At 39.2% G+C, this 15,159-nt stretch overlaps 1 protein-coding gene across 7 annotated transcripts in view; it reads left to right on the top strand.

The window, feature by feature from the left end:
• Positions 1 to 2,625: 2,625 nt before the first annotated feature.
• Positions 2,626 to 15,159, top strand: part of robo2 (roundabout, axon guidance receptor, homolog 2 (Drosophila)) — a 275,636-nt gene continuing 263,102 nt past the window's right edge. For 2 of the 7 annotated variants that reach the window (XM_022192110.2, XM_022192118.2), the window contains exon 1: positions 2,629 to 3,232. In XM_022192110.2, coding sequence (XP_022047802.1) covers positions 3,109 to 3,232 — 124 coding nt within the window. In that variant the 5' untranslated portion in view covers positions 2,629 to 3,108. Of the gene's footprint in view, positions 3,233 to 15,159 lie in introns of all 7 variants that reach the window. The other 5 variants (XM_022192116.2, XM_022192117.2, XM_022192111.2 and 2 more) reach the window with 5 other exon arrangements.

Consider the following 15,159-nt stretch of genomic DNA (forward strand, 5'->3'; position numbering starts at 1 on the left):
TGTCCCTTTTGACCACTGATGACACAGTTTGTTTTTGAAACATCTGTTTCTGAAGTTTGTGTTCAGAACTTTTGTTTTTTTCCCCCACAGATTTGCAAACATGTCTGCTGGAGATTAATGTGTTGTGTCATTTTGCTGTTTATGAAAAAGACTGTGATGGGCAGCAGCTTTTAGATTAGCCTGGGTTTGTAAACCTAAAATAACTCCTCAGTGTTTGATGTTGTGGTGAGATGAAATTACTTTTCAGTAAGGAAAACAGAAGTAGTAAATTTAGCCATCATAGCAACAGTTTTTTTCAGGGTTCTTGCTGTCCATCTTTGCGTTATAGAAGAGTAAAGCCATATGACTGCAACAAACTATACCACATGCTGCATTTATTTTCAGCTCGTCCTTCGCTGACTGTTTGCATCCGAGCCACATTTTGCTTAGCATTTTCGGCATCATTCAAATTTAGGGCCCGAGGTACCATTCCAGGCTTTTTATATGCAAAAAGAATAATCTCTGAGTATTACTGTTTAACACAAAAAGCTCCAGGCTACTGATGAAGAACTCTTACTTAGAAGTATAGACACCCAGCAAGACATATTGTAGCATTAGAGTTTAAATTCACCTTGTCTGGTCCAGATTAGCTTTGTAATTTTATATCTCAATTAACAGGAGACTTCCATACTTTACAATTATGTACTTCAACTGTTGTGTAATTGCCCAGAGAGAGGCAAACATTAGACTTGTTTATCTGTCATCAGAAATTTGCACTGCAAACGTATGGTCCTGCTGGTGTCTTAGAGAAAATGCATGTCTCTTTTCTCATGTGCAGGGAACTTAATTATAGTTCTGGTGTTGTTGCACGTTTGTTATGAAGGGAAAGCGAGATAGCGTGAAGGAATAGGACAGTGGGGAGGGGGTAAACTAGTGAAGACTGTGCGCGGATTCAGAATATTAATTTGCACTGTGTATAAAAAATTATGGACTTGATCATAGGTTTCCTCAGAAGCTGTAATTAGGACATTAAAGCCATGGTGTGTGTACAACAGCCTGTTCATACTCCCCGCTTGTGAAGTACCTGTTTTATGAACTTGGAAGCATAATGACCTTGGAGCTTTGAGAAATGTGACTAATATCTTGATAAACAGCATGCTCCAAAAACTGTCTCCTACAAAATCATGGCAGTGTCAAGTTATCAATTAGAAAACAAATATTTTTAATTCTGCAGTATATTGGAGGAGGTAGAGTTTCCTCATATTGCAGCTCTGCCAAAGGCGCCGGCTTGAAGGAGGAACTGTGAAGAAGCTGTAATATAACACAGCTACAGTTGTTTGTTTTAGTGATGAAAATCTTACAGATTTCATTAGACATGTGTCTTGTTCTCTGTGGAGTGTAGACGTGTTTGACTGATTAGTGAGACAACAGAAAATTCATTGTCCGCTGATAATCACTTAATTCTTGGTTGTGTATCAACCAAAAAAGGAGAATGCCATCTGGTTCCAGCTCAAATAGAAGATTTGCTTCTTCTTTTTTGGTTTCTGTAAATTAAATATTCTCACTTTTTAGACTTACGATTGGACAAAACAGTCAAGATTTTACTTTGTAGGGGTCAACCAACTATCACTGTGGAAAATGATCAGAGCTGATATTCACCATTTTTCTGATTAACTATATTGTTTATTTTTTCCCCAACTAATTCCCAACCACATTAACTTTAAAAGTGGTACTTTGGCTGTTTTGCAGCCTCCCCTTTCTATCTGTAGTCACGACTCTGTGATCTTGAGCAATGTCCTGCCCACACCTCTGTCTAATTGGTTACACACCACCAGTAATGGCCTATCGACACTGAAGGATAAATGTTTAAAAGCTCCTCTTTAGTTGAACATATGTAGAACATAAAAAAGATGCCTCAATGAAGTTTTGTGTTGCAGGTTGCTTTATTCTATATTCTAGTACAAAGATTTTCCTTTGTCTGCAAGTGTAGTCTGGTTTGTAAGAATTGATATTAGTATCGGCTCTGAAGAAGCTGGGCAACTCCTATTACTCTTTTAATGCAATTGTCAGTATCTTAATTTTAAATGTGCCAGTTAATAGTTTTTTTTACTCAAGATAGCTATTAGTTGCAGTGCTAGTGGGATAATGTCTAACTTGTATTACTGTTTAAGTTTGAAATATCAAAATTTCTCTGGAGTGATTTAATTTGACTTTGTCAGCACTGTTCCAGGGACATTTCATGCACTGTTTCTGACTGTGAGCTGTCACCATGTGGGTGGGTCAAGAAGTGTGATTCCTACAATTTCCCCACCAGAGTGCTCCTCTCTGATCCCCCTACTCTCTTCTTCCCACCCTCTCTTTCTTCTTCCCTCCATGCTCCATTGCCTCCAGTGAAGCCTTATCCCTTTACTTTGTCAAGGGTGATACAATCTCCTCGCAAATGTCCCGCAGATAGAACCATCTCCACAAGAATGGACCTTGTTCTTCTCCTGTCCCTTTTGCTCACCAGTTAACTGTTATTCTTGCGTAAGCATCTGTTTACACTACCCGACAGCCTCATTCCAGCACAGCCCAAGAAAACTCAGAAAGTGGATTGTGCTTCCACCTCTTGTCTCCCCCTCGACGTGAAGCTCTGAGCAAAAGACAGAGCGCAGAGGAATGAATTCCCAGAGAAACCCAGAGTGAGAAGGGCAGGAAATAATTCAGCAGCAGCATCAGCATCAGTGGTGGTGGCAGCAGTGAGCGTGAGAGAGACGGAGAGAGAGGGTGTGTGTGTGTGTGTGTGTGAGCAAGCCTGAGTGAGAGCGAGTTCCTATGCACTGTGCCGAGCGTAGCTGAGCCGAGCCGTCGCATGGCAAGCTGTGTGTTCCTGTTTGGTTCCCGCGCGCTCTGGTGAGGCAGAGCTCACAGAAGGGAGAGATGTGGCTTCACTCGGATCTCCAGCGTCAGTGAAGACCAGCACCCAGCCGGGGCATCACAGAGCAGCATGGTAGGACTAGAGAGCCACTGCTGACACCAGCGTGAAAAATGATGACAGCCCACGCGTGGGTTACCATGCGCCACAGCCGCGCCGCACTAGGAGGAAACACAGCCATGTGAAAGTGACTCGGCTGCCAGCAACTCTTGGACATGTTTTCCAGGGCAAAGTCTGGATCTCTTTCTGTGTTTGAACTTGTTTTTTTTCTCCTGGTGCTGTCTGGCTGCCCCGAACTCACCTATCAGGCAAGGACTAAAGGCAGATGGAACAAGGGGGGTAAGTGATGATGGACAGCCATGAATTACATTGTGTAGCGGTCACTAATTGGATTATTTGAGTTTTGAGTTATTGAACTGACCTCTGTGTGGATATTTTTTTAAAGGTTTGTTGGACATCTTCAGGTGATCTTGGGTTTGACAGTTTAGAAATTGTGATGATACATGACTTCATGGACTGACCTTGTCTTTAAATACTTCTGGATGTGTGGTGAAACCACACTGGCAGTGGATGTGTGCAAATAAAGTTGGCCTGTTTTCTTTTTTTTTCTGGAGGGGAGCAGAAAGCAGTGATGACCACTTATGTCAGCTGAGTGATTATGTCCAACTTTTTTGCTAGTGAAGGTAAAGCTGTCACACATGCTGACATTTTCAATAGTTTAGGGTTCTCAGCTCTATTTTACTGTATCTTTTAGTGCTTTAAAGCTCTATTTTGTAATCCCTCCCCACATACTGACACACACCCTGCTCTCTCTGTGTGGCAGAGTGTGCTGCACGAGATCACATTTATCTGTGCACCCTGGAATGTTTGGTCGGCAGGACATGCCACCAGTGTCTCAGAACTGTGATTTTTGGTTTAAAGACTTAGATCACCAGTCTTGAGGGGAGGTGTAAATAATTCATCTCAGCCCCTCCGTGGGAGCGGTCCTCTCGCCTCTCTTGTAGCATTTAATCCCCTTTGTCGGATTAAAGGAATCTCTAATCTTAGTGCTGGTGCTCAGTGAGGAGGCTGAGAGATGCTCCCTGCAGCCTATCGGTATTGTTAGCACTCAAGGCTCATGCTCAGTGGGACGCATGTGTCTTCAAAGAGGCAGCGTCACCACCGTGATCTATTTAATGATTCCTTGCCCCTTTGCTCTTGTTCTGCCTCACCCACTCTCTTCTTTACATTTCTTCAAATACAACTCTTTTGCACTGTGCGCTTCTCACCGACATGCATCATTAGCACACAGAAGTTCTGACTTAATGACTTTGACCGAGCTTTTGGATCGATATTACGCGCTTTTAAAAATGGGATAATGAAAGAGTTTCTCTTTTCATGTGAAGGTCTTCACTTGCTTTAATAAGTTATCAGGTGTAGGAATTAATGTAGCTTTCATATGCAGTATATTACAAGTCACAATCATTTTATTTTATGTGATTGATTTGGTTTCATCAGTTGGGCAGAATGAGAAAGAAAGTTTTATTTTGTCAGTCTTTTATGCAGTTTTAGCCCAGTTTTTTCAAATTGCTTGAAATGATGGATTAAATTTGTTCAGTGGAGAGATTTGATGTGTTTGGAGCAAATATGAATCTGCAATCTGTAAACCAAGGGTAAAAGCAGATACAGTATGAAACTATCGCTGGCCTCTGGTGAAATGGGGGGCAGTGACCTCCCTCGGTGTAATTAAGCTGTAAACTGCATCGCTATCTGTGCACAGTTGAACACATCATTCCGTAGCCACACTCTCAATTGTAGCCTTACTTTCTTAATTATGGTTTTGTGATACAAAAGAGGACTAATATGTTTCCATAATTAAGATGACATCTGTGCAGGGTTGCATGGGTGCCCTGTCATTTCCCATAGAAAATATAAGGTGGGAATAACTATTAAACATTTCATTTGTGTGCCAGCACAATGTCATTAGATTTCTTTCATGAATGGTAATTTTCATTGGCTGTAAATCGACCTTTATTATTGCATTCAACATTTCCATTTTCATACATGTGTAGTTTGCTACTGTAGAGCATTAACTCAATTATCAACATTTACCCTACTGTTACTATCCATATAGCTACGGACGCACTGGAAATATGTGTGCACAATGCATAGCTTTAAATCTTAAACCTAAGCTGGCTGTTCCACATCTACAGCGCGTATTTGAAGAGTATTTGCTTTTTGCTAGCTGTACTATGTGAGGAAGGGTGACTAGGAGTGAAATAAACAGCATTATGCAATGGCTACTAGCAAAATACCTGCAAAATCTGTACAAATTTCCCATAAAATCAAGCCATGCATTGGTGTGATTACCCACTCAAAATCCGTCTTCTGAATATCAAACACCCTTTTCTCCCTCTCACCCTGAATCCTTGAAGGGTGGCTGTAGAAAGTTACTATTTTTACAAAAAAAAGTGGTTTGAATTCATTTTGGTCACAATGGATTCCAACAGTGACAAGTTGTCATGGTTGGAAAAATGATCAAAACTCCCATAGAAACATCTCAAACCACTTCTGCAATCTAAGTAGACTGACTCCCATATTGTGATATCACACTCCCCGAAGCTTTGAAGTCCTGCTAAAACACCACTCCGACTGTTCTGTGTGAAGAACACTCTAACTTTTACTGCTATCTCTTAGCCTTTAGCTAGTATATGTGTGAAAGATTTGGGTTGAAACATTTGTACAAAGAGTGGACACTGAAAAACTGTTATTTAAAATTGCTGATATACAAAACTAAAAGTTGCACATTTCAAACAGGAAATGATTGATTAGATAAGCATCAGCATATATAAAAATAAAGCTTTAAAACAAAGGGAAAAGTCTGTATTTTTGCTAAACTCTGCATAGACACACATGTATTATTATGTTTCGATAAGTGAAAGTTTCCCCAAAATCATCACTGTATTGCATCTCGGCTCTTGTCTCGAGTATTTGGTTCTTCCATGCTGTGGTGTACACTGGCCAGTCTACGACCAACATATTCAAAGAAATGAAAAAACGAATCAAATGTTTGAAATTTTAAGAATAAGCTTCTTGTATATTTATGATTCTGTGGAACCAAACTGTGCATCACATTGACTTTCAGCCATCCGCACACAGCTTGGTGTATGCTGACTGTGGATTCTCATTGGATTAACACCATGTGTACCAGCTGTGGCATGTTGAAGGTTGAAACAACGCGTGAACGTTATTTATTTTCATCACATTTACAAAGAATGGAGTACTTGTTCTGAGTGCCCTGTGATCAGAAAACAACCCACTTTACTTCCTATGCAAGATGTCTGACATCGCCCAGAATCCAACAATTACTGATCCTTCATGTTCTCACACCACCCTGCAGAGAGAGCCTCCCTTTACAAATATTACTCCAGCACCCAGATCAGGGCCAGCAGAGATTGAAGTGAGCCTGGCAGTGGGGGAGAAATCCAATTGGATGTATTATGATCCCACCAAACTACAATAAATGGTAACGCGAAGACAGTACCAGGTGGAGAGAAGCCTGGCTCTGTTAACACAAAGCTATGAAGACAAATGATATGTGGACTAGCCCAGGTTTAGAAAACAAGGTCACTCTTTGCAATGTTTTCAAAAACTGATTTACTAAACAGGTGCCTGCTGAGGCAGTCAGTGAAAGAGTAATGGTTAAAAAGAGTGACCAACACCTATTACAGAAATAACACTCTCACTCCTTCAGCTGCAACAGCTGAGTGCATGTGGCCGTCTGAGATGGGAGTGAGAGAGTATCAGATTTATAGACCAGCAGAGGAGAGGAGGGAATTAATATTATCACTTCCTACTCTCACAGGAATATTCTGCAGCCTACTACAGAGCAACAGCACAAATTGCTGACTTTATCACTGTGTTTGCATGTGCTTCATTACTGTGCAATTAGCATGCGTTGGTCAGGGATGCTCAGATTATGAGAAACAATAAAACAGTCATCTGAAAATGTACCTCCACATTAACTTTACATTATACATGGTAGTCTCCATTCAAAGATTCTACAGTAAATTCTCAACATTTTAAATAATTAACATAAATATTCAGTGATCAGCTAAATAATTTAAATTATTTTTGAGAGATGTACATTTTAAGAGATAATTCCTTTATTTTGTGCTCACCAAGGGATCTACTAAGACATAATTAAAAATTACACAAGCAGCCAATGATTGTAGAGGCTTTAAACAAACTGTTCGATCAGCCAAGATTATTTCAAAGAAGGTAAACATTTTTCATTGAGTATGTCACTGTAGATTTTAATAATATGTATAGTTTATTGGGTAGCTTACTAGTTAATTGCCCGCTCATGTTTGTTCCTCAGTTGTATTTTTGTTGGGATGTTGCAGTGTTTTGAACTGCTTAAAACAGCCCTTAATTTTAAATAAACTGCAATGATTCTTGAAAGCTTCACTGCAGCGTGCATGCCAGCAATAAATTAATCTGTCACGTCCTGACAGAAATTGATCAGTTCTCAGGCAGCTTCCTCTGTTTATTTGTTTTGGATGCAAGAGTAAAGATTTTTTTAAGTGACTTAAGATGGTTTAGTAAGTGTATTCCTACAGTATTTCACGTCAGACTTAAAAGAGCTACATGTGAGTTTCTAGTCTTGAAAGTTTGATGTCATTCAGCCAACTCTCCAGAGTTGCTCATTAAGCATGCATACTCCAACTCCATTGTCTTGGACTGCAGCTGCTGATGGCAGTCGTTCTGGTTTTTGGGAGATCTGCTGTGAGTTTGTCGCTGCTCCAAGCAGAACCAACAGCAGGTGGAGAACTGGTTCATGCTACGCTAAGGTCACCGTGGCTGCAGAGCAGAGCAAGGATGCCATAAAGTCTGTGATGAGATTAGATTGCTCTCTACTGTTGCCAGTTGCAGACCAAGATGGTGGAGTTGGAATTTATGTGCCACAGGACGAGAGAGTCACCGGACAGGCAGGTGAAAGACATCAATGACCACCACAGCACGAGAGCAGGGCTAGCTGGTCAGCACTCACTGATTTCAGTGCATGTTTTATAATCCGGTCTTCTCTTTATGTAGAATTACTACTAATGGATATCGTTACCGGCCTTCCAATGTGGCACTCATGCCCTGCCACTATAGCAAGAAATCAGAACTGGCTGCAGGGATAGACATATTATACAAACTAATGGAGGAAAAATTAGCCACTAGCCTGACAGAAAATTTAAATCACTGTCATTACATTTGCAATTAATATGTTCTGACTTGTGTCTTGGGGCAGAGAACACACTAAGGGCTGTCATAGAGCAAGCAGGAAATCACTCACTCGTGACGTATCGCCTTTTTGCTGACATTCTGTGACTCAGTTTGATTTCATTGTTGAGAGCTGTTTTCAACATCCCATGTATGCTAATGTAAAAAATGTAGGCCGGATTTTCATTCGACTGATTTTATAAACAAAATGTTTACAAGACACCCAGCCAGTACATCTATAATGAGAGAAGTAGCTCCCTCATAATTACTCAATCATGATGAAAAAGGCTCGAAAGGCAGAAAATATGTCTGCTGTTCCTTGTTCAATCCAATTAGATCATTAAGCTTTGTGCCACTGCAAGTTGAGAAGAATCATTTTCTCAAATGTACTTGCCTTATGTACGCCTACGCCTTGTTAGAAATAAATGCAATTTGTACAAGCTGAAAAGTGTGGGCGAGATTACAGATACAGTGGTAACAGGATTGAGTCAACATTAGGTAAATGTTGTTGCTGCCCAATTTGGAGCGTTAGAGAGCTGTTGTCAAATCAAAACCAATGTTTTGAAAATAATGATGGTAAAAGTTCTAACACTGAACTGTCTTAATATAATTTACTATTAGAAATTTAATCATAAGACAAACTGACAGACATATGCATGTCGAACATTTTATGACAAAATCATCATAATGTCACCATGTAATTATTTACTTTAAATATTAACTTTGAATGAATATATATCTGTTACTGCAGTATTAGTGGTTGTTAATAATTGTGCTATAATCAAACAGTTTTACAGTCCAATATGTGTGTTTATTTGCTATTATGTAACAGTCTGGGTGTGACTCATCCTACAGACCTCTTTACTTACAGGCTGCTTTTAGAACCATTTTGCACATGTTGCTTTCCCTTTCTGTTGGAAACCAAAGTTTTTAAGCTCTACAAGGACTCACTATAGAGTTGCACAAGCATCAGCTGTAATATGGGAGTCATTCTGCTTAGATAATAAACCTTTTTGTCTTAGATCTTGTTGTATTGATATTGCAGTTTTCAAGTTCATTTGAGCAGACACAGCCGTATTCAATAGGGAGAATAAAGTTAAAGGCAAATGTCTGCCCGCTCTGGTGTCCTGATTGTGCTGTGCTGTGTTTTCTTTTTCCACCCATGAGGGCAGAAAGATAAGAGAGAAAAGATGAATCCTATACTGGCTATATGTGGGTTTGGAATAGATTTTACTGATTACATTCAAATGGTCCTTTAAAGTCTGGACCTAGTTAACCTCTATTATCTTCACCAGCTCTGAGACAGAGGTTGGTAAAGCCAAACAAAGATAAGGACATTTGTATGAGTCACAGAACATAAAATCATCTCATAACTGAAATTCTTCAGTTTATTTTTAAGTAATTTTTAATTTTACATGGTTTGTTGAAAATGTTATTTTGTTGATAGTTATAGAAAGCATATTTGTTACACACACATTTTGCTAATGTGACTTTGGCTGCCACTCAAAATGTTAATTCTGCAATAGTGTCAGGGTAGCTAATCTTCTTTTTCTAAATATAGAAATGATCATTTATTATCGTGACACCAAGCTTTCCTAATCTGTTAACTGAAGGATTCATCGTAAGAAAAAAAAAAGCTGTTGCTAACCTGAAGAAAGATTATTGTGGTTATTATTAAGGTTATTGTGGCCAATTATAGACTGAGGCGATGAAATAACTGATTCAGTAAATGGGTAGCGTGCCATCACTGGGTATTGCACTCCTTCCTCCTCACCACCCCAACCCACTTGCCATATACAGCACAGCTTAACTGCCACATTCCAGTCACACGTCCTCTAATGAAGCTGATTTCTAATTGCAGAGGAAATTACACTTTACAATAACAGTGTTTTATGGGTGAATTTCAGACTGTAAATATGACAACTTAGCTTGATGGATAGAAGTGGGCGCATTTTATGACCGCGGACCTTTTCACCCTGTCGTTCTCTGACTTGGCTACAACCAGAGTATCTGCTCGATCACATGCGAAGAAGGTGTAATACTGTATGCATGAGGGCTTTGCTGCACACAGTAACTCCCCCTCTTGCTTGAAATGATGATGCAGTGATGATGATTTTGATGGAATGCGGGGCGAGTTTTGCTTTTTAAATTTTTAATTTAAATATTCTTAATGCAGCACAAAGTCATGGTTGGTTTTTACAGGAGTGTGTAAGACCTCTTCTTTAAATTGCAGTCCATTGCATTTGTTGTGTAGGAAATTATTTCCCAGGAAATGTCAGCAGCTAAGGACGGAGTAACATCAGTCTCTGTCCAATTGAATTTTTCTACTGTTGCCAGGAAGATGATGCTGTCACTGTCAGAAACAGGAATCCCTCACAAAGCATGTCAGTAGACAAAACTACATCTCAGTAAGCTTTTATTTTTTTTAACCTTATCTCCAACTCTCTTCCTCACTCTAACTCACTTTCTTTCGGTATACCTCCTTACCTCTCTTTGCTCTCTGCAATAAAACTTTAAAGAGATAAGAAGCTTTTTTCTATTTCAGGGTCACCATTAGCCTGAATAATGCATTGACAAGAGAAGAGCAGTTTGAGTTCTGTGGAGGATAGAAGCACAGCCTTCAATTAAATTATACATCATTATCACAGCTGGCAAGCCTGGTGCGACGGTACCCTCTCCATCCTCCTCTAAATGTTCCATGTTACTGTCTTGTCCAATATTGTGTGTCAAGCAACAGCCTCTTCCTGTGCCAGCACAGAGCTGGGATGCAGATAGTACCGCCTGTGCTGGATAGAGGTGCACATTAAAAAAAATGGGAACAATCTAATGCAGGGACATAGCTTCAAGGACCAGGATCTTGTTCTGACTTTGTGATTATCCCATTTTTAATGGACACTGGCGTCTAGTTTGATGATGTTAAACTTATGCATTCAGTCCATGGAAAACTCAGCACTATTCATACATCAAATGGTAAAACAATCTCCTGTTTATTTTGTAATGAATGTCCTGCTGACTGTGTACAAGATGGACGAAGCCGCAGTGTCTCAAAAGTGAAGCCAAGAGGCAGCAGGGGGCAACTCCTTTGGTTTGCACTGTAAAAATCTATGACAAAATGAGCCATATCTCCCTTAGTTTGTCTCACTAAGCATTTTCCTGACTAGTTTATGGTCTCAATTGTGAGTTTCAAATAGTCTTTTTCTTCATTCAAGGAACTGCTGATGTACACACTATCTTGTAAACTGCAAAATAATAAGGTGGGTTTGCTTCAGTATTATTCAAAAAGGAAAAGTTTAACACATGGCATCACCACATACATAATCAGTTTGTACAATCAGAGGACAAATGTAGAACTATTGACTTGTGTATGTACAAGATTTATTTTTTTTAATTATGTAAGGGCATATACTTAATTGAAAGGACAAGGACGGAGACTAGGGGCTAAAACTATGATCCCCATAACGTACACTGTGTGTGCATGCGCATGCACACAAAGTTTATTAAACACATGAATGACTTCCAGGGAAAGCAAACGTCAGAAATGCACCAATACGATTCTTTCAAGTAGCCGTAGGCAAACTGTTAGGTCAGCTGCGGGTCCATGAAATTTAAAAGGGGCTGCAGTTTTTCTCTCTGTGCATCTACGTAGAAAGTATGTCCACCCAGATGCTGAATGTCATTTTGGACCCCAGGAGATGTAGCAAGAAGCTCTGGCTTTGTGTGAAATATGTCAGTGCAGTATTTATAAGAAGCAAGGGATTTTCACTGTCAGATTAAGGTGTCTACAAAAACCCTCTTTACATTTTGTATTACCATGCATGTTATGCAGATCCCCTCTTCTGCCCTTGCAAAGATGTCACTACAATGCCAGATGGCAGAGAGTTATTTTTAAAAATGCCTTTTTACAGGGCTCTTGGACCATATATGAAATAGAAGTTGCAAGCATAGACTATGGTCGCGTATAATATCACAGGAATGATATCAGGATTTATTTAAACAGTGTGATTCTGATTGTATATTTTCAATTTTGATCATGGACTTCAACTAATTTAGGAATTTGCATAGAAATTTGTATATTATCTTTTTTTTAGACTAACACATAAACTGTGCATTTGTGGCAATTCTTTAGTTAAGCTTGTAGTGTTGCCTTTGTAGAAAAAGAAAAAAGTCAAATGTAAAGATTGCATATTGTTAAAGGAGTCCAAACACTCATCTGGGTCACGTCTGGAAATAGTATGCATTTGTCGGCATTGAATGTCACAGGGGTAATTTTAAAATATGGAATAACTTCATTAGCTGACTGAGTTCCTCTTGAATTAGCCATTAGTTAAGTAAACTTACTGATTTATGATCGCTTGTGATATTTGTGCTCATTTCAAAGTAATACAAATGTTTCAGTCCAGGCAGTAATGTGGAAATTAATCGTTCAGTGGTGTTTGGTAAATGGGTTTTGGCTGATTAGGCTTAAATCTGATGATAATTGCATTTCAAGAAGCCTTAAATGGCCCTTCTGCTTATTAAGAAGTGGTTTCTGCTTCAAGTTTTCTTGGTAAAGGAGGACGACAGCCATCACAATGATATATAGCCATAGTGAAGACCAAACGAATGCAGCGTTCATGTCTGTTGTTGTGAAGAAAATTTAGAAAATCACAGCTGTCTAGGTACATCTACTGTCCTACTCAGAAAAGAAGTGAAAGCTGGAGTTGAGGAGGACATTCTCAAGTGTGTTATTACCTGCCCTATATTAGTGCTGGATTATTAACATTGTCCTTAGCCCACTAGTTAATTAACCCTAAAGACCTTAATTTACTGACGAATAATGCATAACAATGGATTAACTTCTTGTTCTCATTACTAAGATTGATTGATTAAAATCACAGCTGCGTTATCGGTCATGTTTAAATATGACTATATTATCATCGAGTTGCCATTATTGAGGTTCTACTAGAGGCTCACTAAATTCAGATTTCTCTCATGGCAAGAGAACAGACATATGAATAGTGAGTCGCTTCCAGTCAAACCTGTAGTTGTAGCTTGTTAGTACAGTTGATGTTCAGAGTTGAATGTTGCCCTGTAGCAGCCAGTTTGTTAAAAAAACAAAAACAACATTTGAAAAGCCGTATCACTACAGTCCAGTGCATGTGCTAGAAAAGTGCATATTCACTTTAAGTTACATTTGATAAAGCTGAAAACTATTTAAAATGGCTTTAGCCAAGTTATACTACTGTGGGATGCTGTCAAATTAAAGGAAAACCTTGAACTCTTGACCTGTGTACTGAGGGGATTCTATGGCTCTCTTGTGGTGCGTTGGCATTTTCTTTGGTCCACTTGTCCCCTCAGATGAAATAGTCACAGTAAATCAATACAAAGTTGTGCTTAGTGTTCTTTTTTCCTGTTAGATGTCTAGATGGCAGTGGTCTCTTTTAGGATGACAGTATCCCTATCCAAAGGGAGGAAAGCTTTGATTACAATGATCTGAATTATGTGTTACAGACTTCAGAGTAACCAGATGTCAAGCCAACTGAACAGCTTTGGGGGATTTTTGACTGATGTTCTAGACAGCTACCATAATCAAAATATAAAATGAATGTTGTTCCATCCATCTGGTAAGGTCCCAGAGACTTGGAGAATCCATGCCAAGGTACACTGCAGCTGTTCTGGCAGCAACGCCGTACTTTATCTAGGTTTATCTAGATTTTCCTAGGTTTTCTTTTAGTTTGTTTGTGCATCAGACATTGGCATTGTAAAGCAGAGCTACAACTAATAATTATTTCCATTTCCGATTCATCTGTTGATTGTTTTCTCAGTTATTTGATTAATTGTTTGGTCTTGAAAAATGTTGATCAGTGTTTCCCAAAGTCTGTTTTTTTCCACAACACAAAGGTATACCATTTACCATTTCCATACTGGAATCAGATGGTGTTTTTTTGTTGCGCTTTTTTTCTTTTAAAAAATTACTCTGACAGATTATATTGATAGTTGCTAACTAATCTCTTAATTGTTGCAGCTCTATTGCAAACTTGCAAATTCCGTTTTCAGTATGCACTATTAAAAAACACAGACAAGTTTTGAAGTGTTGTGTGTTGTTATTATGAACTAGAGCTTTTCTTCTCTCAGCATTAAAAGTAAACATAATTACTAACACCAGGTTGGGTTTCAGAAAGTCCTACATTATGTTCATCACAGTAAGAATCCAGCTGTTGGCGCTTATATTCAATTGTTAGGCCGTATAGATTTCAATTCCATAAACAAGTGATTGTTTAATAAACACCTGCATGCGAGTCTGACTGTGACGATAATGTGCTTTTCTCCTGTGACAGGCAGCGTCTCCTGTTGTTGTAAGGTCATATTTAGTGCGGCATTATTTCCCTGTGCACTTTTGTGTTGCTGGATTAGAGTGTTTATTGTCCAATTTATCATGTTGAGTTTACCTGCCATGAAAAATCTCTGCCTATCTCTGAATATGTAATGACTCTGCTTTGCAAATGCAGCGAGACGAATATTAGCAAGTGGTCGCTGCAATCTTCCAGCTGATGCCCTGCGAAGGTTCGAGAGCACGATTTCCTGCAGAGACCAAAATAACTTGTAGAATATTAACCCAAAGGCAAAGAGCGTAAAACAAAGTAATTCTCGGGATATTGCTTTACTTGCCAGGATCATTTCTGCTTAAGCCTATAAAATGTATGAAATAAGAAAATGTTGGATCACTGTGAACTCCAATCTATGGCTTCCTCTATGCCATAAATGTTCCAGCAGAGGTTTCTCACCTTTGCTTTCCATTGAAATGGGTGCCTGTGATACAGTGGCACAATGAAGTGATATAAGGCCGTGGATACTTTGAAAGATGAGATGGAAGTCTGCACACAGCGGCTGGATTAAGAGTTTAATGACTGGTAAAATTGTGGCATTTCGTCCAAGGTGACCCCTGTGGAGAGGTGATCATGCCAAAGCTAGATGAAAAGTGAAGGTAATCCTTTCTTCCTCATTTTCAGATAGCTGTCACCAGCACAGGCTTTGTC

The sequence above is a fragment of the Acanthochromis polyacanthus genome, chromosome 13 (genome assembly GCF_021347895.1).
Source record: "Acanthochromis polyacanthus isolate Apoly-LR-REF ecotype Palm Island chromosome 13, KAUST_Apoly_ChrSc, whole genome shotgun sequence".
NCBI lineage: Eukaryota > Metazoa > Chordata > Actinopteri > Pomacentridae > Acanthochromis > Acanthochromis polyacanthus.